This window comes from Mesoplodon bidens, assembly GCF_964165515.1.
Source record: "Mesoplodon bidens genome assembly, chromosome: 10".
Classification (NCBI taxonomy): Eukaryota; Metazoa; Chordata; class Mammalia; order Artiodactyla; family Ziphiidae; genus Mesoplodon; species Mesoplodon bidens.
In genome coordinates, this window is record NC_138172.1 from 24,867,480 (window position 1) to 24,894,739 (window position 27,260).

At 42.0% G+C, this 27,260-nt stretch overlaps 1 protein-coding gene across 13 annotated transcripts in view; it reads left to right on the forward strand.

Moving 5' to 3' along the window:
* The window catches only part of MAGI1 (membrane associated guanylate kinase, WW and PDZ domain containing 1), a 626,907-nt gene that overhangs the window by 557,433 nt on the left and 42,214 nt on the right, over positions 1–27,260 (forward strand). For all 13 annotated transcript variants that reach the window (XM_081246536.1, XM_081246528.1, XM_081246535.1 and 10 more), the window contains one exon: positions 22,676–22,707. In XM_081246536.1, coding sequence (XP_081102662.1) covers positions 22,676–22,707 — 32 coding nt within the window. The remainder of the gene's footprint in view (positions 1–22,675; positions 22,708–27,260) is intronic.

Here is a 27,260-nt window from a genome sequence, read left to right on the forward strand (position 1 = left end):
GTTTGTCGTATAGGGTCTTTATTATGTTGAGGTAGATTCTGTCTATGCCCACTTTCTGGAGAGTTTTTATCATAAATGGGTGTTGAATATTGTCAAAAGCTTTTTCTGCATCTATTGAGATGATCATATGGTTTTTATTCTTCAGTTTGTTAATATGGTGTATCACATTTATTGATTTACATTTATTGAAGAATCCTTGCCTCCCTGGGATAAATCCCATTTGATCATGGTGTATGATCCTTTTAATGTGTTGTTGGATTCTGTTTGCTAGTATTTTGTTGAGGATTTTTGCATGCATATTCATCAGTGATATTGGTCTGTAATTTTCTTTTTTTTGTAGTGTCTCTGTCTGGTTTTGATAACAGAGTGATGGTGGCCTCGTAGAATGAGTTTGGGAGTGTTCCTTTCTCTGCAGTTTTTGGGAAGAGTTTGAGAAAGATGGGTGTTAGCTCTTCCCTAAATGTTTGATAGAATTCACCTGTGAAGCCATCAGGTCCTGGACTTTTGTTTGCTGGAAGATTTTTAACCAGTTTCAATTTCACTACTTGTGATTGGTCTGTCCATATTTTCTATTTCCTCCTGGTTCAGTCTTGGAAGGTTATACCTTTCTAAGAATTTGGCCACTTCTTCCAGGTTGTCCATTTTATTGGCATAGAGCTGCTTGTAGTAGTCTCTTAGGATGCTTTGTATTTCTGTGGTGTCAGTTGTAACCTCTCCTTTTTCATTCCTAATTTTATTGATTTGAGTCCTCTCCCTCTTTTGTTTGGATGAGTCTGGCTAAAGGTTTATCAATTTTGTTTATCTTCTCAAATAGCCAGCTTTTAGTTTTATTGATCTTTGCTGTTGTTTTCTTTGTTTCTATTTCATTTATTTCTGCTCTGATCTTTATGATTTCTTTCCTTCTACTAACTTTGGGTTTTGTTTGTTCTTCTTCCTCTAGTTCCTTTAGGTGTAAGGTTAGAGTGTTTATTTGAGATTTTTCTTGTTTCTTGAGGTAGGCTTGTATTGCTATAAACTTCCCTCTTAGAACTGCTTTTGCTGCATCCCATAGGTTTTGGATCATCGCGTTTTCATTGTCATTTGTGTCTAGGTATTTTTTGATTTCCTCTTTGATTTCTTCAGTGATCTCCTGGTTATTTAGTGATGTGTAGTTTAGCCTCCATGTGTTTGTGTTTTTTATGGTTTTTCCCCTGTGATTTATTTCTAATCTCATAGCATTGTGGTCAGAAAAGATGCTTGATATGATTTCAATTTTCCTAAATTTACTGAGGCTTGATTTGTGACCCAAGATGTGGTCTGTCCTGGAGAATGTTCCATGTGCACTTGAGAAGAAAGTGTGTGGAATGTCCTATAAATATCAATTAAATCTATTGGGTCTATTCTGTCATTTAAAGCTTGTGTTTCCTTATTAATTTTCTTTCTGGATGATCTGTCCATTGGTGTAAGTGAGGTGTTATAAAGTCCCCCAATGTTAGTGTGTTACTGTCGATTTCCTCTTTTATAGATGTTAGCATTTGCCTTATGTATTGAGGTGCTCCTATGTTGAGTGCATATGTATTTATAATTGTTATATCTTCTTCTTGGATTGATCCCATGATCATTATGTAGTGTCCTTCCTTGTCTCTTGTAACATTCTTTATTTTAAAGCCTATTTTATCTGTTATGAATATTACTACTCCAGCTTTCTTTTGATTTCCATTTGCATGGAATATCTTTTTCCTTCTCCTCACTTTCAGGCTGTATGTGTCCCTAGGTCTGAAGTGTGTCTCTTGTAGGTAGTATATATATGGGTCTTGTTTTTGTATCCATTCAGTGAGCCTGTGTCTTTTGGTTGGAGCATTTAATCCATTCACGTTTAAGGTAATTATCGATATGTATGTTCCTATTACCATTTTCTTAATTGTTTTGGGTTTGTTTTTGTAGGTCCTTTTCTTCTCTTGTGTTTCCCACTTAGAGAAGTTCCTTTAGCATTTGTTGTAGAGGTGGTTTGGTGGTGCTGAATTCTCTTAGCTTTTGCTTGTCTGTAGAGCTTTTGATTTCTCTGTCGAATCTGAATGAGATCCTTGCCGGATAGAGTAAACTTGGTTGTAGGTTCTTCTCTTTTGTCACTTTAAATATATCATGCCACTCCCTTCTGGCTTGTAGAGTTTCTGCTGAGAAATCAGTTGTTAACCTTATGGGAGTTCCCTTGTATGTTGTTTGTCCTTTTTCCCTTGTTGCTTTTGATAATTTTTCTTTGTCTTTGATTTTTGTCAGTTTGATTACTGTGTGTCTCGGTGTGTTTCTCCTTGGGTTTATCCTGCCTGGGACTCTCTGCACTTCCTGGACTTGGGTGGCTATTTCCTATCCCATGTTAGGGAAGTTTTCAACTATAAATCTCTTCAAATATTTTTCGGGTCCTTTCTATCTCTCTTCTCCTTCTGAGACCCCTATAACGCAAATGTTGGTACGTTTAGTGTTGTCCTAGAGGTCTCTTAGGCTGTCTTTATTTCTTTTCATTCTTTTTTCTTTATTCTGTTCCATGGCAGTGAATTCCACCATTCTGTTTTCCAGGTCACTTATCCATTCTTCTGCCTCAGTTATTCTGCTATTGATTCCTTCTAGTGTATTTTTCATTTCAGTTATTGTATTGTTCATCTCTGTTTGTTTGTTCTTTAATTCTTCTAGGTGTTTGTTCTTTAATTCTTCCAGGTCTTTGTTAAACATTTCTTGCATCCTTTCCATGTTTGCCTCCATTCTTTTTCTGAGGTCCTAGATCATCTTCACTATCATTATTCTGAATTCTTTTTCTGGAAGGTTGCATATCTCCACTTCATTTAGTTGTTTTTCTGCGGTTTTATCTTGTTCCTTCATCTGGTACACAGTCCTCTGACTTTTCATTTTGTCCATCTTTCTGTGAGTGTGGTTTTTGTTCCACAGGCTTCAGGATTGTATTCTTGCTTCTGTTGTCTGCCCTCTGGTGGGTGAGGCTATCTAAGAGGCTTGTTCAAGCTTCCTGATGGGAGGGACTGTTGGTGGGTAGAGCTGAGCTGGTTGGTGCTCTGGTGGGCAGAGCTCAGTAAAACTTTAATCAGCTTGTCTGCTGTTGGGTGGGGCTGAGTTCCCTCCCTGTTGGTTGTTTGGCCTGAGGTGACCCAGCCCTGGAGGCTACAGGCTCTTTGTTAGGGCTAATGGTGGACTCCGGGAGGGCTCACGCTGAGGAGTACTTCCCAGAACTTCTGCTGCCAGTGTCCTTGTCCCTGTGGTGAGCCACAGCTGCCCCCTGCCTCTTCAGGAGACCCTCCAACACTAGCAGGTAGGTCTGGTTCAGTCTCTTATAGGGTCACTGCTCCTTTGCCCTGGGTCCTGATGCACAGACTACTTTGTGTGTGCATGCCCTCCAAGAGTGGAGTCTCTGTTTCCCCCAGTCCTGTTGAAGTCCTGCAATCAATTCCCGCTAGCTTTCAAAGTCTGATTCTCTGGGAATTCCTTGTCCCATTGCCGGACCCCCAAGCTGGGAAGCCTGATCTGGGGCTCAGAATCTTCACTCCGGTGGGTGGATTTCTGTGGTATAATTGTTCTCCAGTTTGTGACTCACCCACCCAATGGTTATGGGATTTGACTTTATTGTGATCGTGCCCCTCCTACTTCTCACTGCAGCTTCTCCTTTGTCTTTGGATGTGGGGTATCTTTTTTTTCTGAGTTCCAGTGTCTTCCTGTTGATGATTATTCAGCAGTTAGTTGTGATTCTGGTGCTATTGCAAGAGGGAGTGAGGGCATGTCCTTCTACTCCTCCATCTTGAACCAATCTCCAAAAGAGGAGGAAACTTTAACGCAAGAAAAATTCACCTTAAATTCTTATATGTAAAATAATATATAATCTGCTGCATGAGCATCAGCAATTTACAGTTTGTCAGACCTCTATTTAAAAAGGAAGATGTGGAAGTTTTCTTGGTATATTTATCTGATTGAGTATCTCAAACTAATTGACCTCCCCGCTTACCTGTGATACTTGGTTTTTCTAGTAATTTTGGAAGTTGAGTCCTCTTGTCAAATGTAGTGTGCTACCTGATATTTTCCTAACTATTAAATGTTTTTCACGTTAATTTAGCAAACTTCCTGTCACTTCCATGGTGCTAAACAGGCTGCCATTTGTATTTACTATTAAGGAGCTGCCTTTATTTCTAATGCAGTTTTTAAGTTGCTGTTTTGGTTTATTACCATGGTTGAAAGTTATCAAGGATTTTACTTGAGAATTCTTTATAGGAGGGTAGGTCACATTTACATGTGAGATGACTTATAGCAAAAGATGAGATAAATTTTTAAATGTCTCTATTTTTGTTCTTTCATTATACAATGGATACAAATTACCCCTCACTTTCAGCATCTTAAGTAAGGAACTCTGATTTTTGGTCTCATAATTTTTAAATTGATTTTGGTCCTAATTTTTAAACCTAAGCAGACTGCATTTATTTGTTCTAACATTTATATGCAGGTTTTGACTTGGTTGGATGGTTTGAGTTGTAATCCTGTTATATTCATAATGCAAAGTGATCAGCACACCTAAAACCACATTATTGTTTTTGTTTTTGTTTTTTTCCAGTAAGGGAATGTCTCATCCTCCTTGAAGGTAAACTTAATGCACCGAGTTATTTGTTTTTGTGTATTATTTACTATAAATGTGTGTGATTTATATTCTCATTAAGGAGTGGTGACATCGTTTCCCCTTTCTGGAAGAGTAGGAATTTCAAGTTAGGATTATTACATTGGTAGGCAGGCTGTAGGATAATCATTCTGTGTTTCTACCTACAGGACTACATTTGAATGTAAAGAGGTTCTTTTGTTTTCCCCTTTTCAGGGACAAATTCATGAACATGGTGGGCCAGGCGTTGTCTAGGTGCTGTGAATCAAACAGATCATCCAAAAACAAAACAAACAAGTTTGCTCCTGATTTCATGAACCTTTTATTCTAGAGGAAGGAGAGAAAGGGCAGAAATAATCAGATGAACAAGAAAATATCATCCAGAGAGAAGCGCTGTGAAGAAAATAAAACTGGATGAAGTCTTAAGGGTAGGGCCGAGAGGGCTGCTTTCGATTAGGTGGTGAGATTTGAATGACCATGAGGAAGGAAACAGCATTCCACGAACAAGGGACAGTTAGTGCAAAGGCCCCAGAAAAGAACTAGAATGTGGGACAGTGTGGCTGAAGAAAGGTGAGCAAGAGGAATGGTGATGAGTTTCAGAGACCAACAACCAAGGTTAGGAATGTGGATTTTATTTTCTGTGTGATGTTCAGTTTTAAGCAATGAAGGGACGAGATCTCATTAACATTGTTAGACAATCCCTCTGGCATATGTGGGAAGAATAGATTTTAGAGGAGTTGGCATGGAAGGGGGAGACCCAGTAGGGCCATTGTGGTTGGAGAAGGGAGTTGGCAGCGTAGAATCAAGGGATGGCAGTGGGGACGGAGGAAGTGGGGCATTGGGGATGTGTTTGGAGAGTCAATAGGACTTGGTATGTTGACTCAGAATCAGGGTTGGCAAACTCTTCTGGGAAGGGCCAGATTGGTCAGTATTTTTGGTTTGTGGGCCATACGGTTTTTGTCACCTCTGCTCTCTGCCCTTGTAGCAGATGATATGGAAGCAAATGGATTGGTAACATTCCAAGAAAACATATTTCAAAAAAAGTTTATTGGAGCATAGTTGATTTACAATGTTATGTTAGTTTCAGGTGAATCTGTTATACATATACATATATCCAGTCTTTTTTAGATTCTTTTCCCATATAGGTCATTACAGAGTATTAAGAAGAGTTCCCTGTGCTATACAGTAGGTCCTTATTAGTTATCTATTTTATGTATAGTAGTGTGTATATGTCAATCCCAATCTCCCATTTTATCCACCCTGCTTAGGGCCAGATAATTCTTTGTTACAGGGGTCCATCCTGTGAATTGTAGGATGTTTAACAGAATCCCTGATCTCTGCCCAGTAGCGTACCTGCCTCTACACCCCCTCCCCCGATTTGGCATGACCCACTCATGCATTTTTTAGTAGTCTCTTTAAAAAGTCTTTTAAAATTTGCGTGCCTTTATCTGGCACCAACAATTCCAGTTTGCCACGGGCCTGCCATTGCCTTTTATCTTCCATCTGGCCTCACACACTCTTCTGCATTACATGCCCACTGCCCGCAGACAGCGGAGTTTGAGACCCAAAGACAGCACATGTGCAGGTACTGACAGGGGGGCATGGAGGGCATGGACCTGCTGTGGGCCCGCTTCCTAGATATTTCTTTTTACCATCATCATCTCAAAATTTCAGCAACTGGCTGCTTTTCCTTTCTTTTTGGTTTAATTTATACTTTTTTTTTTTTAAACAAAAGAAAGAAGATATCCTCAGACTTTTTTTCCCCTTGACGCTGGAGTTTATTTTCTACCTTTACTTTGGTTCCATATGAAAATTAACTAGTGATCACCTTGTTGGGATGGGGACTCTGACGTGAAAAGCATCTGCTATGAGGAACGTTATTACATTTCTTCTTATTATTATTTTGCCTTCTCTGATACTAGTTTTGCAACCTCATTTCATTGAGATTCTCTTTATTGGAAGAGGTATCTTCCTAGCCTCCCCTCTAAGCATTTTTCAGTTCTGAACATTTTTAAAACTGTTCTCTGAGGCAGAGAGTTTACTCGGGGTAATATTTTTCCACCTTCCTTCATTTGCCTGAAATTAAATCACACATTCTTAACCACCATCTGGAGTTAAGTGCTATGGTTTTTATTGAGTCTGTCTTTGCATTGCCACCTGCAGACTTAAAAACATTCCCCGACTTGTACCTTGCCTGTTATTTCCCCTTTTTGTATTCCTGCTCAGAGATTAGTCATGTCCCTTATTTATGAACATAATCCTTTTTTGGTTCTGAAATCTTGTTGGTACACTGGCAAAATGGAACTTGCCTTTTTGATGCCAAGTTGGTACCTGGTTTTATTTTATATTCCTGTTCCTTTTTGTGTTTCTAATGTTCTCAGTGTTTTTTGTTTCTCGCCACATACAGCAAACACTATTCATTCTTTCTTTCATTCAGTGGAACTTCAGCACTGTGCTAATCTCTCATAATAGATGAATGATGTTCAAGTAAACATCTAAAATACAGCATGGTTAATCACATCCTCTCCATTTCCTTGTGCTTAATACTTTTTCTAGAAATTCCATTTGCCATATTACCTTCGCCTTGAAAAATTCTCATATACTGTTTTTGTGATTTCAACGTTTGAGGCAGTTATTCAGAGGATCCTTTTGTACTGTATCTTAGAGTAGCAGCCATAATAGCTAGGAAACTGCAACATGGAACAATTTTAAGATTCTGTAATAGAGGGAATTCCTTTCCATCCCTGGTGTCGGCTATCAGCTCACTCATTCAGCAACCTAAGTTTTTATTAGACGTTTATTTTGACACAAGTTGGTATGTTCAGAGGCCATGGCATGAGGAACCCATCGAAAACTCTGTATTTAAGAAGCTTTCGGGCTTCCCTGGTGGCGCGGTGGTTGAGAGTCCGCCTGCCGATTCAGGGGACACGGGTTCGTGCCCCGATCCGGGAGGATCCCACATGCCGCGGAGCGTCTGTGCCCGTGAGCCATGGCCGCTGGGCCTGAGCATCTGGAGCCTGTGCTCCGCAACGGGAGAGGCCGCAGCAGTGAGAGGCCCGCGTACCGCAAAAAAAAAAAAAAAAGAAGAAAGCTTTCTTGTAGTTGCATAAACACTAATCAATTTATTTTAATCATTTGGAGATAGTTGGAGTTAGGTCTGTGCTTCCTGAGATATCTATGTTGTTTCTAAATTGAAAAATGTTCTCCGTCATTACTTTTGCCATAGATACCATTGACCAAAGGGGGAAATGCTTGCACTGGAAAAATAAAAGCAGTGCCTATGAATTCATGGGGCTCTTTGTTTATGTAGTCTGCCCCTGCAAAGCCACTTTCACTTTGACTTTGGTGGGTGAAGGAAGAAGAGACAGTTGTTTTTTATCCCAGAGTTTCTCAGACTGGGCACTCTTGGTGTCATGGCCTGGATGATTCTTTGTTGTGAGGGGCTGTCCTGTGCATCATGGGACGTGTCACAGCACCCCTAGCCTGTACCCACTGGAGGCCAGCAGCACTCTCCTCCTCCCCAGCGATGATACCCAGCAGTGTCTTCAGACATGGCCAGTGTCCCCTGAAGGGCAACAGCCACCTGGACTGGGAACCATGACCTTAACCCCTTCAACACCCTTTGTTTTTACTTCTTGGAAATGCTGCGTCTCATTTTTTTAAGATGCAAATGAAATCAGTTTATGGATTTTTATTTTTTTTTATTATTTTTTTTTTTTGCGGTACGCTGGCCTCTCACTGCTGTGGCCTCTCCCGTTGCGGAGCACAGGCTCCGGACGCGCAGGCTCAGCGGCCATGGCTCACGGGCCCAGCCGCTCCGCGGCATGTGGGATCCTCCCGGACTGGGGCACGAACCCGTGTCCCCTGCATCGGGAGGTGGACTCTCAACCACTGCGCCACCAGGGAAGCCCAGTTTATGGATTTTTGTGTGTTGAACTTGGATGGAAGAGATTTCACGGAAGAAGTCTCCATTTCTTCTCAGTCGTTGCTTCTGCATCAGCTCAGTGATGGAAGTAACCCCTTGGCCACGTCACATCTCCCTTCTGGCCTCCTCTCTGCCACTCGCTAGCAACACAGCCTGAGCCAGCTATGGGCAATGTCCCCGAGCCTCCTCATTATCATCTGAAATATAAATGGACCTGTACCTTCCTCAGTACTGCAGTGAGGATGGAATGAGATGAGGGCTCATCTTAGCCACACTGCTGCCCCGTCCTGATGGAGGGTTGACTGCTCTGTAGGATTGGTTGGGGCTTAGGAGAAAGGAGGTGGGTGATATACTCAGGTGGTCCTACCATTTTCAATACTTTAGGAGTAGTTTTCTGGGGTAGAGAAAAGAAAAGGCAAAAAAGAGGCGCCTGAAGAAAAAACGTGGCTGGAGGTGTTCCTTCTTCTGGTCTGTGGTGACAGTGATATTCAGTAAACAGTGAAATGAGAAAAAGCAGGGTAGAGTAGCAGGTTATTCATGAAGTGAAGTTTTTCGAAGGTGTAAGACTCTTTTAGAGATTATATCCTTCCTAATTTTTTTTTCCTCTGCTGAACTATCCTTTTTTTTTTTTTAAAGGGCTCCAAATGCTTGGCTTTTTATTTATTTATTTGTTTGTTTATTTATTTATTTTTGGCTGTGTTGGGTCTTCATTTCTGTGCGAGGGCCTTCTCCAGTTGTGGCAAGCGGGGGCCACGCTTCATTGCGGTGCACGGGCCTCTCACTATCGCGGCCTCTCCCGTTGCGGAACACAGGCTCCAGACACGCAGGCTCAGCAGTTGTGGCTCACGGGCCCAGTCGCTCCGCGGCATGTGGGATCCTCCCAGACCAGGGCTCGAACCCGTATCCCCTGCACTAGCAGGCGGATTCCCAACCACTGCGCCACCAGGGAAGCCCTGAACTATCCTTTTACTTATGGAATGGTAGTCGGTTGTTATTTACCTCCCCCTTTTTAATGTTCCTAGTTTGCAGAATAAGGAATTGGCACCTTGTGACCAGTCGCTCAAATCTGTTTAGTGAAAATTTGCTGGTCCCTGAAATCTAAAATGCAGGAATCACTGCTGTAGGGAAGGAGGCTGTCAGGAAGTTAGGGAGAGAAGAGGAAAGGAAGGAGGATGCTTGGAAGTAATGTGTGAGTGGGGGTCTAGGATCCAAACCATGGGAAGGGCAGTGGGAACCTCTGCCTTTGTCTTACCAAGTACTTCCACGGTCTCTTAATTTAGGGAGAAGCTGAGCATGAGCTCAAGGCCAGGGATGGATTCATCACTTTTCTGTGTTGCTCCTACAAAATACTACATTTTTTTGGTTAGACTCTTTTAGAAATTCATTGTCGTGTATAAGTTATTAGGGTAACCCAGAGAATGTTCAATCCAAAAGCAAGCGAAAAACTGGGTGAACTGTACACATTCACTGTGCATGGGGCACCCCAAAATATCTATGGCTAATTTCTTCCATGTAGAAAGCAGTCTCAAAAACTTTATGATAGCTTTTAAAAATCCATTTCCAGTGTATTTGCATTAAGTTCTAAACCTGATTAGAGCCTCATTTCCTTAAAAAGAAAAAACCTGCCAAAATCAAACAGGAGAGGGAGCAAAAAGATTCTGGCATTTGATCTCTACCATGAGAAACGTGTTGAGTATCTTCTGCACTATAAATGCTTACTGGGGGAATCATCTATGTTGTTTCCAGTGTGAATTTCTGCTACTTACTCTTTCCTGCCATAAATGCAGTGTACTTCTTCACAGCAGTGCCCTGTTGTATATCTTGTTCCCAGCTAAAATATTTCTTTAAATGTCCTTGCAGTCCTTGAATTTCCCCTGCCTCTTAAATGTACTTGACCGATAAAAGATCTTTCTAATTGATATTCATCCTGAGTGGGACAGTGTGTGTGATGGGGTGTATGGGAGTGAAACTGATTCCCATATTCTGCCTTTAAGCAAATCCAAGTGGAGAAATGAGTATTGACTCACTGAATCCTGAAATCTAATAGTTGAACAAAGCATAAGCTTCTACTGCTTCCCATAGCTGTATGGGGCAGCAATCATTAGAAACTGACAAAAGTCAAGGCAACAGCTTTTTTTCCTCCGTAATTCCCATAATCACTTAGACCAGGGCAGATACTGTTTCAGCAAGAGGATTTTGAAGACATTTAATATCTCCATGGGAAATGAATGGGGCTGCTCATCATATGTCCTTTGCTCTTTAGAAAAACATGACTCTAGTAAATGGCCCTTTAGGTCTGACTGCCAGACGCTTTGAATAATGCAGTGCTTCTGGATTCACAAGTCGGATCCCCTTGCGGTTGTTAACCATGACCCCTGCCTTCCAAACCTAATATGATCTTCTAAATTTAAGAGATGGGAGTCAAGTTTGATTCGGTGCTGGCGGTGGCTTCCGTCGCAATTAAGCAGTTCGGTAATGAAGTTAATTGAGATGGCTGAATAATAGACGCCCTTACCGAGCAGACAGGAAAATTGCCATCTTGTTTGGCAGAAGTACATTGTGACAGAAAAGTGATTGTCACACCCAATAAGGCTGTTAAAACTGCTCCAGAGATTCATGGATTTGGCTGAAGAAAGGAACCTGAAATAGTTTTCATCAGTGTGTGTTTGCCTTTTGTGGGGAAGGGTGAGACATTTGGAGCTTTTTAACTCAGTGTTGTCATAAAAGTTACTTTTCTAAGGAAAGACCTGAAGGTGTCCTTAAGTGAAAATGTGCTTAGATTCTCCAAGAGCCCCTGAGAACACACTCATTTGCTAGGACCAGTAACTGTTGGGCTTGGGGTTGCGTTGTGAGCCTCCAGTTAAGTCTGAGAGTTGAGCATTTCCCATCCATTGTGATAAGGAATTTAGAACACAAGGTGGCACAGCGGAACCTTGCTCTCCACACAGAGGGAGGTGGAGGTGAGTCGAGCGGAGCCTGGCAGCTCACCAATAAATCAAGGAGCAGCCCAAGGATCAAGAGCTGTTAAGTAGTCACAGCAGTGATGATGGTGATCAGAAGAAAGGCCAAGCCGCCCTCCCCTTTACCTCATCCACGCTTTATGCATTCCTTCTAAAGATATTTATCAAACTGGGGACCACATACCATTCAAGGGCGGGGAGGCTACCCCTAGCATAAGATACAAGGTCCCTGAAATGGAGACAATAAATAAGTAAATGATAACAATAAGCAATAGAAACGATAAACAAGTCAACAAATGTATTAATTTTAGAGAGCCACAGGGTCTATGAAAACAAATTGGGCTGTGTGAATACAGTGGGACAAAAAAGGCCGTTTCCAATCTGCTGATGGCCTGGATCCCTGGATGGCTTCTCTGAAGAAGTGACATTTGAGGAGAGCCCTGAGTGATGAGAATAAGCTGCTCCGACGTAGATTGCAGGCACAGTGTTCCAGACAGAGGGAACAGCCAGTGAAAATGCCCAGAGGAATGAAAGGAATGAGCCCGGAAGTGGAGAGAGTGCCAGTCTGGCTGGGGTGCATGATCAAGGGGAAGCGTGCTGGGATTTAAAGAGGCAGGCGGGCTCAGAGCGAGGAGGGCTTTGTGGGACACAGAAAGAGTTTGCGTTTTGTTGAAACTGTGTTGGGAAGCCACAGGGATATGTAGTCCGGATTCTATATAATCTGATGTATGCTGTAGAAGGATGTCTCTGGCCTCTGTGTGGATAATGCATTAAAGGGGATGAAGAATAAAACAGAGAAACCAGGATTTTGGCGCTTGCCATCACCTAGGCAAGAAAAGGCGGTGGCAGTGGAGATGAACAGACATTTCAGGGTACATTTTGGAGATGAACATGGTAAGAAAAATAAAGAAGCCTCAAGAAGGGCTTCAGATTTTAGGGATTTGGTGTCCTGTAAAGAGAAAACTCAGGATACCCTCCTGGATCTCTTACTTGGTCCTCTGCCTAACTTACATTGCTAAAAAATAAGCAGCCACGAAAAGAATCATCCTAAAAGTCAGTAATCCTGAAGAAAAAGATCCTGGCTTTTTTTTTTTTTTTTTTTAACCTAGAAATGTCTTGGCACCAATTACAGTGATAGATTTCCCTTTGGGGCCAGTGACCTTAAAATAAGGGCCCACACAGCATCCTGTTTTTTCACCCCAGGAAAGGAATCCTTATCGGTTTTTTCTTTCAATGAGCTATTTTGAGCTATTGTTTCATAATCCTCACCATACATCCTATGCAGCTAAAAGTCAAACTTTTAACTTTGGAGACAGTGCCCTGAAGACAAGTTGTCTCTCCTGTCCCAGGGAGACCTCGATGAACTGTTGATAAGAAAGAATGGGTATAACAGGGCCAACCCTTAAGCATTTGTGCAAAAAGCAATTCAAATTTGAAATACAGGTGGTAGGAGAGCCAGCTGGGGAGTCTTCTTAAGAGGTAGAAGCATTTATAGACTAAGGTAAGATCTTATCCCAAATACCCAAGTTACAAACATTTTCAACCCACATAGAGTTAGAGGGCTTTCCTGGAACCATTTGAAAAACTGGCTTAATTCCACCCTTTTAAGTAGATCTTGGTAGGAATATTCCCTAGAGAACAAAGACTGGCTTCATAGTACATCATGACAAATTAGTGCACTTTTTTTTTTTTCAATTTATTTTTGGCTGTGTTGGGTCTTTGTTGCTGCACACGAGCTTTCTCTAGTTGCGGCGAGCGGGGGCTACTCTTCATTGGGGTGCACGGGCCTCTCATTGCGGTGGCTTCTCTTGTTGTGGAGCACGGGCTGTAGGGCGCCTGGGCTTCAGTGGTTGTGGCACACGGGCTCAGTAGTCGTGGCTCGCAGTTCCAGAGCACAGGCTCAGGAGCTGTGGTGCATGGGCTTAGTTGCTCTGCGGCATGTGCGATCTTCCCGGACCAGGGCTCGAACCCATGTCTCCTGCATTGGCAGGTGGATTCTTAACTATTGTGCCACCAGGGAAGCCCTTAGTGGACTTTTTAAGTTGACTTTTTTAGTTCTTTTTCTTTTCCCTTCTGGAGAGAAGATGCCGTAACTCACTCTCCTTCTGACTCTCTCCATCTTTTCCCTATCACCAATTTTTTAAAAAATCCTATTATCAGGTAGTGTCAGAACATTTTCAAGCTCGAAAAAAGTAGAGGCTTTCGAAAGTATTCCATAGGGCTTGGTGTTCAGCCAACCTGTTCGTTATGTACAATAGCTTAAAAGACTGGCTTCATTGCCTTCAAATTAGAGACCCATCTTGTTATATTTTAGCATGTGTAGCTTTAGATGGCCAATGGTTTCCATACTGTGACTTGGAGTAATATCACAGACATCTTAAGGACTTGATTGACTATGCATAGACTCCTGTGCTATTTGTAGAAAGGAAACCCTCTTCCTAGATTCACATCACAGTTATGGGTCCAAGATACCTCGACCCATTGACCTATATAGGTTGATAGCCATATATTCCATGAAGCTATATGCAGAATTTGCTATGAATACACTTTGTATGCACCAACACTGTCATTTTAATCCCTTCGTAATGGGCTGTGACCCAAAATTGGTGAAACACCTTTGAATGAGACTGTACAGTTCAGTGTTTAAAAGCACAAACTTGGCATTAGACCAAGTCTTCAGGCAGCTGACCACCTAACTGTGTGACCTTAACCGTGTTATTTAACCACCGGTGTCTCAATTTCCTCATATGTAATAGTAGGGATGCTATTAGTACTTAGACAGCAGTTATGAAGAATAAATGTATGTCAAAGGCAAGCTCTCAGTTCTTGTTATTTTTGCACTCAGCCCTTGCTTTTGAAGACCCCCTTAAATTTTTTTTTTATTATTTTTTTTATTTAACATCTTTACTGGAGTATAATTTCTTTACAATGTTGTGTTAGTTTCTGCTGTATAACAAAGTGAATCAGCTATATGTATACATATGTCCCCATATCTCCTCCCTCTTGCGTCTCCCTCCCACCCTCCCTATCCCACCCCTCTCGGTGGTCACAGAGCAGCTAGCTGATCTCCCTGTGCTATGTGGCTGCTTCCCACTAGCTATCTGTTTTACATTTGGTAGTGTATATATGTCAGTGCCACTCTCTCATTTTGTCCCAGCTTACCCTTCCCCCTCCCCATGTCCTCAAGTCCATTCTCTACGTCTGTGAAGACCCCGTTTTTATTTATTTATTTATTTTTTAACAAATGAGAGGAGAAGCTGAGTTGGTGACCCTTTAAAGTGTTTTTCAGGTTTTCAAAAGCCAACAGTAGGACTATCCATGTTATTTCAATGATACCCTTTTTGAAGTGACATTTATCTTTTAGGAATCGCATGAGGGCAATTCATCCATCTTACCTAGGTTTTGGAGCAGCCCAAAGTATTAATGACTCCTGTCTCTCTTCACCTGTGCCAATTCAAGGCTTATGAGTTTGAGGTGAAAGGCTCTGTAAACCATTAGCAATCAGCAGCCTTGCAAGCCATTTATTTCTCTTCAGGACATATTTATTAGGCTATATGTACTGTGTAATTGAAGCAGACTTCTCCATAGCTGTAAAGCTGTACAACTATATTCTTAATCTTCTTAACAAAATGCCACCTGACACAGCATTGGGAGCTACTTAGTCCATACGTCGGAAGTCCAACTGTCTTTTTAAATTATGATGGCCGTAATATTTCTTAATGATCATTATGAGGTCCCCAAAGGAAAAAATGTCTTCATCTTTTTGGAGACATTGAGTCTGATGCTCTCGTTCTTGGCAATTGGTGTCATATTTGCATTGAAAAATTATGCTGCAGGGTTGATGATGGTATTTGGTTAGAGGAAGGAGAAAAAAATGAAACGTCTAAATTAGAACCATTTTTTATTTGGTTTTATGGATTCAGTTTTGTGATATATCGTGTTTGTAAGGTCCTTCAGTGGAAATGTACTCTGGTTTTAAACTTGGCCTTGAGTTTATGCTGGTACACTAATTTAGTTTAGGGGGAGAAAAAAACCCTTAAAAAAAAAAGGTCATCATCATTATTCAATCTAACATCAATTATTGCATGTTGCTCCCAACCCCTTGACCCCATGTTTAAATGCTGGCTCTCCCTCAGTGTTCATTGTCCTCTCTGCCCCCTGCTTCACAATGGATTAGCTTTTGTTTCTCATGCTCCCAAGAGCAATGGTGCTCCCTCTTATAACAGCACTTAGCACTGACCACACTGCATTATAAGTGTTGCTTTGCTTCTTTCTCTTTTAAGACAGACTATGAAGTCGTCCAGGTCAGGGCCATGTCTGATTTACCTTTATCTCTTGAGTCATGCTTCACTAGGCATATGGCAGAGCTCAATAAATCTTACATGGATGAATAGGTACATGGATGGTCCCTTCTCATGATTCAGGTCTTAGCTCAAATACTCTGTCTTCAAGAAAGACATGCTTGGCCACCGAGTATAAACTAGCCATGCATCCCAGATTACTGTTCCATTATCCTGCTTCATTTTCCTCACCGAAGTTATCACTCTGAAATTATTTGAGAAGTTGTTTCTTCTCTGTTTCCCCACAGAATGTGAGCACTGTGAAAACAGGACCTTAGAGGTTTAGTTCATTGCTTTATCTCATGCCAGCTCTTGGCACATAGTAGGCCCTTAGCCCAGTTTGCCTAAATGCGTGAGTGCATTTTCCCTAATTTCCTTCCTGCCCTCAGTGGAAAAAATTAGGGCTGACTGTACCTACCTTTTTCAATTTTCTGAGCTGTCCTTATTAGCATTTCACCATTAAGGCAAGGGCAATTTAAATTTATTTCATGGTTTATATATTATGTATTAAACAGAACAAACAAAATACTAATTGGCAGAGAATGGTGCAGATGGCTTTTTTTAGAAAGGTTACTAACCATTAATGTTAATTGTTTAGAGCCACTGGTTTGCAGTCAAATAATCATCAATTCTGCATTGCCAGGAAAATCACAGGTTTTCTCACTCTGTTTTTCCTGCACCCCTTCCCATCTGTATCTCGCTGATCTCTTAGTATTTTGATCCATCATCATTACCTACTAGGTTCATAATTTTTTCATGCAGCAGCATTTTTGCTGATAAATATGAGCGTTCTGTTGTGTTCTTTAATGCAGTATCTCTCCTCAATTTTTTTTTAGCTGTGCCCTTTAGATCTTCCCAAGAAAGAAGGAGAAGCAAGCAATGGAACTTTTCCCTTTCTGCTTAATCCTTCTCATTGTCCCCTCTATTTGCAGATGAAGTATTTTACATACACTGTTCTTCTTAGAGGCACAAACTCAGCTAAAGTGAACCTCACCCTAGGAATTCTAACACCATAGCCATGTGCTTGGAGGAGATGACTTAACCTGAGGATCATAGACCCCAGTAGAATGGGTTTCTCAGGGTCCCTGGTCAGGGTTTCAGAGGCTCCTTGGATTTGTATGCAAAATTGTGTGCTTCTGTGAAGCTTTGCTTCAGAGAGGCTCTGACAGCTTTTTATCCCATTTTCAATCAAGGCCATGGCCCAGTAATTTAGTAAGTAGCACAGGTACTTGAGTAGAAATGGCAGTCACTGAGCCAAGAGAGAGCTAGAAAAAATTCCAGTTTTTTGTTTTTTGTTTTTTGGTTTTTTTTGCAGTACGCATGCCTCTCACTGCTGTGGCCTCTCCCGTTGCAGAGCACAGGCTCCGGACGCGCAGGCTCAGCAGCCACGGCTCACGGGCCCAGCCGCTCCGCGGCACGTGGGATCCTACCGGACCGGGGCACGAACCCGTGTCCCCTGCATTGGCAGGCGGACTCTCAACCACTGCGCCACCAGGGAAGCCCTCCAGTTATTTTTTAATCTAGCACTGCACTAAAGCTGATAGGTATATCCCATTGTCCAAGCACACACAGTATGGCTGCAACATTCAGTAACAATTAGCTGTTTATGATTACAGCTCTATTGTATGTAAAGTCTTGGAAAATACCAGTAATAAGAATATGAATGATCTATTCATGCTAGCATTCTGAAGCAACATTTTAATACATCTTCTTCTAGTCTTTGAGTGTATGATGTATGTGTGACATATACATATATCTATTTTTTAACAATGAATTTATATCCTCTGGCAGTTTTAAATCTGCTTTTCATATCTTATGTCATTACCATTTTCCCACATCACTAAACAGTCTTCACTTTTACAATCCATTCATTTTTAATGAATTCATAAATTTTCATCTTGTTGGTATAACAATATGTTTGCTCATTCCTTTGTTCTTGGAAATTCAGGTTGTTTCAATTTTCTATCTTCTTTAAATAACACTGTGTTGAACATCTTTTTTATGTAAATCACTGTGAGACTCTCTGCTTGTTCTCTTAATACAAACTCCTAATGATAAGTTTAGTGGGTTAAAGTCAGCTGTAATCTTTGAGTCCTACGTGTAGGAGTACGTGTTGATAGGTTTTGGAATAAGAGAGAAAGCTAGTGGGGTCTGAAATGAAAATGTGCTCAGAAGTAGTCTTAGCCTCTTTGGAATCTAAGACTAGCCCCTGGCCAAGTTCTCAGTCTTCTTTCTGTGGCTTTCCATGGGCTCCATGAACTAACTCTCTCTCTTTCTAAATATATATAATAGTTCCTTGCTTCTTACACATGGCATTACCTTATTCAGCACCAGGACAGTTGTTAATGCAGCCTTTTGCTACCCAACCCTCTAAAGAATCCCATGTGTTTGATGACATGTGGATTAGTGACATAGTGTTTGTCGGAATGCTGAGGAGGAAACCAAATGTTTCCATTAAAATGCTCAAATCTAGAAACCAAGTACAAAGGGGATGAATATCACAATGAAACCAAAGTAAACTGATGACACAGTACAGTTTTGTTATTTGAAGATCCACTTTGCATTTGACAATGACTTTAGGATTCACCTTTTCCAAGCCCTTTGCATGATTTTTCTTGCTTCTTTCGGATAGTGAGGTTGGTTGACATTCTCACTTCCTTTAAACCTAGAGGAAATGAGGTCCAGGGAAGTCCAGTCTCTTTCCCAGCATCTCAGGTTTTGTTCATCTCGGTGCCAAAATGGCGGTGATTGGCTTCCTTCTGGCTTCCTGATAGCCCAGCTGAGCTCTCCGATGTCTTCCCTGTTTCCATTTAGTCACTAGGACAAACACAAGTCTGAATTTCAATAGGATGCTTAAAGAAACTCATTACGTGTATATTCATTTTGGGAAAAAGTAAGCAAGTCTTGGAGGATGTAGAGGTCAGTGATGGCTCTAGAGATTGAAAAATGCAATAAAATGTTCTGAAATTTGCTGCATTCGTCTTACAGAGGCAGTATAGACTTGTTTATTGTGGTATCTGTGGGTATGTATATGTTCATAAGTAAATAAAGCTTTTCTTGTTGTAGAAGATTCTAAAATAGGTAATAAAGCCATTCGTGATCTCATGAGCCCAAGAACACACAGTTTAAGTGTATAACCTTCTATTCTTTGTTTCCAGATGCTTATGTATTCTGTTACATTTTTTACTTTTTTCATATAAACTTTTGTGTACAACCTTTTTAAAATTCCACCAAGAATAACATTTGCCATTTAGTTATATGAGAACATGTTCAGTAGTGTAGTTTATGGCCTTGATATTTAAGGGAAAGAGATTCCTCCTCCTCCTCATGTTGATTGGTCAGATCTCAGTCACTAGCAAAGAATTTGCCATTTGTTTTCTCCAACGGGACACCTTTTTCATTGGGAACTGGAGAAACTCAGGTCCCAAGCTTTTCTCACTTCTGTAGATCACACTTAGACTCCCACTTTGAAGGTACACTTTCCCGTGAAATTTTCTGGGATCCCTTTGAAGTAGCATTTGCCACCTCCCAGGCTGTAAGAGCAGATGGTGCCGTCCATGGATTCTTTCTGCTGTCTCTTCTCAAAACTCCCCTTCCTCTCCCGGAAGGGAACAGACGAACCTCTTAGGACAGGTGCTGTTCCTGTCCATATGCCTCCTATGTAATACGTGACACGATTCCTACAAGTAAGCTTCCCGCTTCCACTGGGAGCACAAAGTGTATGCCTTTGCCCTAAGGAAAACCACTGACGCGCCATCAGGTGTGGGATCGTGCTGCTTTCTGTCACCCATCCAGTGTGGGATGGCCGCAGTCACCTCCAGCTAGACAAGGGCCACATACCAGGATCTCTCGGTCTTGGAGAATTCTTCCAGGGATCTCTTTCAGTGCTTCCCATCAGGTCTTCCCAGCTATTTTCAGTCTATCTGAATAGCTCTGAATTAATTAATGTTTATTTTTAAATTAATATTTTATTGCCTCAGCAAGATGTGAATTTGGTGGTGTTGAAACACATTCTAGATGAAGGCTGAAGTCTGCTCAAACTAGTCCATCCGATCCCTGCCCTTTCTTTCCCCACCGGAAATACAGTACTTCAGTTACCAGTTTTCATGTGTGACAGTCAAGGAGAGTCTTGATATGTCTCTATTTGCAGAGTCTTGATATGTCTCTATTTGCAGAGTCTTGATATGTCTCTATTTGCAGAGTCTTGATATGTCTCTATTTGCAGAGTCTGAATATGTTTAACACCTGTCTCCTATGGCTGTCCTTCTACCTCATGCTGTTCTCACTCAACGTTATAGTTTGGAGACCATCCGTGCTGTTACCCATAGAGTTAGCTCGTACCTTTTAACCTCTGTGGACGGCTTCATAGTTTGGGTGTCCCTGAGTATATCTAGAACTTCCAGTCATTTCCAGGTTCCCTTTATACCAACCATGCTGCACTGAGCATCCTTGTACCTGCATAACCTTTGGGTGTGTGTGCGAATGTTTCTCTCTGATAGAGAATCCACGGTGCTGTTTATTTTATACATGAAAATCTTAACAGGTTGAGAATTTAAGATGGTCAGAGTTTTAGAAATGATGAGCAGAGTGTGGATCAAAGTCATTTTCCCTGACTTCTCCTAACTAGTTGGAGATTCTTTCCAAAGTTCTGTAGAGGGTCATTGGGATCTTGGGTGACATCAAGTGTGGTAAAAGCTCACTCCAGTGAAGTGTTGCTTATTCCAATGAACTAAGAACGTCAGTCTGAATTAGGGAAAAATCTGTATTTAAGGATGTGATATTTGACCATTTCGAAGTGTACCCAGTGACCCAAACTAATATAACTTGATAGAATTCCTTAAGGGAATCACATTAATGAACAAATTAAGGCACCTAATAATTATTTTAAAGAAAAATGACATCTAAATTGCTCAAGACGGTTATTCTCATCCATAGGCAAAATATTTCCCCTACGTATTTTTTGCATTTTAGCATGCTAGGAAAATGATTTTCCCTAATTAGAGTAAGATAACCATAACCACTTTTTTTTTTTTTCCTGAATGGTGTAAATTAGCAAAGGAAGGTAAAAGGGGTTGAGGGCCTGCTCTGTGCCAGGTATGAGGCTTTTAAACATTTTGTCTATTTAATTATCACAACGAGTACAATGAGTCTTATTCTCTCCACTTCATAAGTTGAAAAACTGAGGCACAGAGAACTTTAAAGCAACTCACTAAAGGTAGCCTATCCGACTTTGCCGGACTTGAAAGAGTAATAATCCTCGTTCTACTGTATTATGGTTTCCTTAAATGGGGTCCTCCAACCTTCTTTGTCAGAATCTTCTGGGATGTTTGTTCATACTGCAGATTCCTTGGCCCCTGAGGGTGGGTCCTGGGATTCCGCATTGATAAGAAGCGGCCACATCCTCCATGTGCACTCTGAAGTCCCAGAGCCACTGTGCCAGACCGTGGTGACCTCCTTTTGGTGATGTGACGAGCCGTGCCAGAAGAGTGCCCCCACTGCCTGTGGTGGTGAGCAGTCCCTGTCACGCCTCTCTTGCAGGGGGCCCATTAGCAGCGCTCCTCTGGGTGGCTTCCTCCCACTCACCCACTCCCGCGGCCTCCTGTTACTTGCGCTGAACTTAGCACGGCTCCTCGTTTGACAAGTCACTTCCAAGAGAGTTGAAATCGTTACACCACCTAGGGATCATGTTCTAAAAAAGGTTGACCTTTCCGGTACAAAATCATCAGATCCCAATACATCAGGGCCTGCACTGTGCCTAACATGGGTGGAATCTGCATTTTGTATTCTAACCTTGGCTCAAACCAAAAATTAAAAAACGAAATGAGAGGACTGCTTACAGAAATGATTACTTTCAAAACACTGATAAATGTTTTTATTTTCCTTTCCAGCCCTCCTTTGCCACACTCCCTTGGTGACAGATTTTCTATAAGTCTGCCCCTAATGGCTTCTGACTTTCCCAGAAGTGAGATCAGCGGCCCCTTTCAGCTCTCACCCTGCCACTAAAGACAGGGTTTTGGAAGAGCCAGCAAGGTTCAGTGAGCCCCTCTTTCTCCTCTGCCTCTCTCTTTCTTCATTATTATCTTTTTCTCTCAGCTCCATGAAATTTCTCTTTTCATTCCCCAGCAGCCTGCTTTCGAGGGGCTAGTCCCAGCAAACTGAATAGGAGTTTGCTCGGGTGAGTGATGTGTGAAGGGGTGTGCTGACGATCCAGAGGGTGTCCTAAACCAGATTGGATTTGTGTGCTGTTCTGGCAAAAGAGTATCCGTTTTTGTTTTGGTGTTCAGCTCATTCAAGTAAAGAAGGCATTTCCTCTCCTAAAAGGCAGAGGGGGGGAAAGAAAGGAAGAATAAAAAGAAAGACAAAAAAAATTTTTTTATTTTAACCATTTACTCCTCTGAAACTAAATATACACCCCCTTCCTCTGTCCTGATTGGTCCACTTCAGTTGACAAGTAGAAAGGAAAGGAAATATCCTGGACTTAATTGTAAATTAAGTCGCTCTTAATCCAGAAGAGCATTTGAGATTCTGTCCAAGTGTTCAATTTCCCAGGCCGCTGAGGTCTGTGAATTTCTTTTCCCAGCCTCCAGGCTGCTGCAGTACAAGTCAGCATAGCTAATGCAGATAGATCTCCTGCCTCTCCCTCTCCTCCTCCCTCTGCTTTGATTCGATATGAACAGCCTGGCAACTCCGATGCTGGGGAGAAATCTGACATAACTCTGCAGATGGCTAGGTTGCCATGAAACACCTGGGGATTGTTCTTTAAGGAAAAGGTAACATTTATATGCTAATGATTTCTTTCCCGCTTCCCTCCTTGTTGCATTTTTTCCAGGGCTGCCAGTTCCCAAGAAGAGCCCAAAGTCGGTAAGGACTTGTCAGTTACTTGGTGCTCGTTTTTTTTTTTTTTGGGGGGGGGCGCTGGTGGTGGGAGGGGACGCTATCTGGCTGGACTTAAATGTGTTTTAGAGTGGGTGGAGGAGACAAAAACCAGGGCTCGTTTTATTAAGTTCTGGGGATCCGTTTGATATAGAAGGTATTGGGGTTTGTCTTTAACTGTCTAGTGATTTGTAGGCAGGCTGCGGGAGCCTGGATAAAGAATGCATGTTTGGAATCTTCTCTGTATAAATGCATCACAACTCTCATCCCAGTGGATGAGTTTCTTAGATGTTTTAATTTGATACAAATGCTACTGTTTCTTTTGAGAGAAGGAAAAACCAAAAAACTCTACCTGCTTCCTGAGTAGCATTGCTCTCAGCTGGTGTTTCAAGCCATTCACATGGGTAGATTCCCTCCCTCAGCTTTCTTTTGCACTGGATGATGAATTATTTAAGGATTTTAAAGCCTGTAGGTTTATGGTAGAATTGCTCAGCCCTGTATATATGCACATGCTCACATGGAAAATGCCCCAGCCCTGAGAATAAGACATTTCCTTATTGTGCAAATATCCTTTGTTGTTTTGCCAGCTTTAGTGGCATTGTGCTGCAGGTATAGGAGTCTTTAAAAAAAAAAAATCAATGTTATGCTGTCCTTTCTAATCTGGTTTCCCTGAAGATGCATTACCTAGTCGACATGTTCGCTAATAGCTTTGAGGCTCTAGCGTTTCGCTTGGTGGTGGTGAGCTTTTGCTCCCTGGGCACTGACAACAAATTAAAATGCTACTTAAAACCTCAAAATCTGGAACTCTGATGCCTGTGAAATTGATGTGGTGAAAGAAGCATCCAAAATCATTAACAGTAAGATAAAGAGGGGTGTACTTCCTTGTGGCTTAGAGTATTGGGGAGAGGAGGAATTGACAACCTCTGCCATCCAGGAACGGAGAACTTTAAAACTTCGCAGCTTACGGTGCTGCAGCTGAATTCTTTCCACCTGTCTCCAAGCCTGGCAGCAAGAGGCAGAAGTTTATTCAGGAGATGAGAGAGGGAGCTTCCTGCATTCGTAAACCCTACTCCTAAGTTCTCCAAAGAGAAAAACCTGCAGTAATTGATTCCCGTGGCATGGTGCCATGGTGATGGGAACACGTGACTTCGGGGCTGCTTCCCTTGTCATTTTGTGTTAATGTCCAGGCTGAGAAGTGCTGGTAGGTGTCTACATTGGAGCCACAGAGATGCCAAAGCGTGTGTGTGTCTGTGTGTGTGTCTGTGTGTGTGTGTGTCCCCCTCCCGGGATCACAGTCAGAAACCTATTCAGTCTTCAGAAAAATAGAAGCACATCTGAGAGATGTGTCACATGAGCTTGAGTTAGCAACAGTCGTCCTTTTCTCTCCCGCAGCCCCAAGCATGCTACCTGAGGCATGGACTTATTTTACACCCTCCACATAGGCATGGAGTCTTGACCAGAAGCATATACTGAGGGACAGTTTCGCACACGCAGCATGACATCGGGTAGCAAGGTGTTCTGTTTCGTTTTGCATCCCATTTCAACTTGCTGTGCCAAAGGATTTTTGTAGAGTCATTTGCATCTCTTCTCCCCCAAAGTGTTTTGGAATTCCCCCATTGAACTCTAAGGGTATCAAACAGGTACAGAGCTTGCCTTCACCAAGTCAGTTAAGAGAATTCCCCATGACTGTTTATTTTGGAGGAAGTCATGTCATGAACAAGCAGCAAACCAATTACTCAGGCTGCATTCCTAGGGAAAAAAGCCCTCTTAATTGCGTTGCCCACAGTCTGCTGGCTCTTAATTACCACAAGCTAAGAGACTGGTGTGTTGCTGGGTTAGAAAAGAACCATCCCCCAGCTTGGGGCTTGTCCTTCGCTGGTTTCTCTGCCAGGACAGGGATGATGGCTTTCACAGCACTGCTGGCACACTCCGGCAGCTGCTGTACAAAGTAGGGGGATATCAGCCAAGGTCTCCTGTTGCCAGTGGACCCTTGCGAACATCTGTGATCAGTGGGAGTTCTGTACAGGTGGGTTGAAAGCTGTTTCCCTTTCCTAGTTTGAATTTTGGTGAGGTCCTGCTAGAGGGACAGATGATGATGGGATTGTTCTGGTAGGGTCAGAGGGAATCCATGGGGAAGCTGGATGACATGGTTCCGGAAAGTCATTCCTGTAATGACAGGCAGGGCCAGGTGGGCTACGGAATGAAACGCACACCGATTGTGCCTGGGTTGTGATACGCTGAGAGTTACATTAGCTCTGAGATACACCGTTTGAACCCAGGACCACGTCTGGTCTTTATTCTTAGAGGCTTCTGCAATTGTTGGCTTGCTCATGTGACTGACAGCTTCCTTTGCCCTCATACCTTTTTTTTTTTCCTGTAAAGGTTTTCAATAATTAAGTAGTTGGGTTTTTATTAGAACAGAAAGACTTCTCTCTTTGATCTCGTTTCCCCTCCTGAATAGCCTCTATAACTTACTCTCAAGCAGCCATTTCACCTGCTAGATTTAGTGTAAATGTTAAATTTATGGTTTAAATACTCAAGGGGGACAACGGCAGTGTCTTCATAAAATTTAACTAATTTGATACCTGGACATCCATAGCATCAGGGATTTTTCTGCCAAATGGCAGAGACAAAAATAAGACATATTTGCTGTCAGGTTTTAGGCCTCACTGGGAAAATGGTTTGGTGGTCCACTTTAATCATCCTGACTGAAACTTGTTTAACGGAGACTCTTGGTCGAAATCACACACAAGGATTTTGCATGTGAGCATTGAAAACTCTATCACACCAAACCCTGAATTTTAGGTCAGTATTCACCCAGGTTTTTTCACTAGTTCCTTTCCCAACTATTGCTTCCTTTGCTCCCTTCTTTCATCTGTCCATTTGTCCATTTATCCATCTGTCCATCCACCATATATCCATCTATCCATGCATTTCTCTTTTATCCACTCATCCATTCATCCTTCCATTCAGCAAGTTGGTGTTGAAAAACTACTAAGTGTCAGGTTTGGTGTGAGCCATTGGAAATGATATAATAAATAAGATGGTGCCCTTCTTCTTGGAGCTTATAAATGATTTATTGATTGTTCCTTTCAAAAAAAGGATTCATTGTCACAAATCACTAAAATTTTTTATGCATTTGTTCCATCAACAGATATTTATTGGGTATCTCCTGCATGCCAGACCCAGCGCTAATATACAACAGGAACTAAAACAGAAAACATTCATGTCCTCATACAACTGGGGAAAGATAAATAGGCAGATCTGTAAAGACCCTCCTCATGAGGCCTAAAGTATGATGAGCATATACTTTCAAAAGGTAACAAAGCAGAAATATAATATAAAACAAGTACTCACATAATAAAATTCATTCAGCTCTTAATGATAATAACCTAAGTGAAGTATTCATCCAAAGCCATAAAAAGCTATAAAAAAATTGAATTAGATACTGTGATAGAGCTATGGAATTCTTCCAAGTTCCCCAGCAGCCTACGCAGCATAGGTAACCACGTTATTTACTTAGCTTTTATTTTCAGATCAAAAAAAAAAGCATAACATGTTCACTAAGGAGACAGTGTTTTCCTAGTTCCTAAAAAAGTTATCACAGGGACTTCACTGGTGGTCCAGTGGGAAAGAACCCGCCTTCCAGTGCAGGGGACCCAGGTTTGATCCCTGGTTGGGGAACTCAGATCCCACATGCCGCAGGGCGGCTGGGCCCATGAGCCACAACTACTGAGCTCGCGCGCCTCAACTAGAGAGCCTGCGTGCTCCAAACTACAGAGCCTATGCACTCTGGAGCCTGTGCGCCACAACTAGAGAAGAAAGAACCCGCACGCTACAACTAGAGAGAAGCCCGTGTGCCGCAGTGAAGAGCCTGCATGCCACAGCTAAGACCCGATGCAGCCAAATAAATAAACACTTAAAAAAAAAAAAGTTCTCACATAAAGTTTTCATACAGGGGACACCAAGTGATGGGCAAGGAAGTGTCCTCAGCAAATGCAGCAAGCTGAAAGTAGCAACAGTGACAGGTTTCTGTTCCATGGTCCTCTGTCTCTTTCCCGTGGAAGGGATGCTAAGGACATAGCTGACAGCTAGTCATGAAGAAATACGAGGTAGAGATCTTAGACAATGTGCACAGTAAGTGACCCCGGCCTGAATCCTCCTGAATGCTGCCTCTTTCTCAAACTCTCCTGGTGGCCTTAGCACCCCAATGCCACTTGTCCCAGATCCAGGGCATAGCACAACCCACCAAAGCTCCAAGCTCCAAGGAGAAGCACTGAGAGTAGTAGATGGGAGAAGGCCTAGGGTTAATTAAGTAAGTCTTCTTGCCTCTTGCTGCTCACAGCAGCTCATACCCTCGGCCCTTTGGAGCCTTAAAAAATAGAATTTGCTGTTGTGTTAGACTCCATTAAAACATTCAGTGTGAACTGAAATTCATTTTCCTATCCAGTCAGTACTTGCCTTTTCTTCTCCATTAACTCCTCTTTCTTGCCTTTTGGAAGAAATCATTTGACTTAGACCCATAAATGATAAAAGAAAGA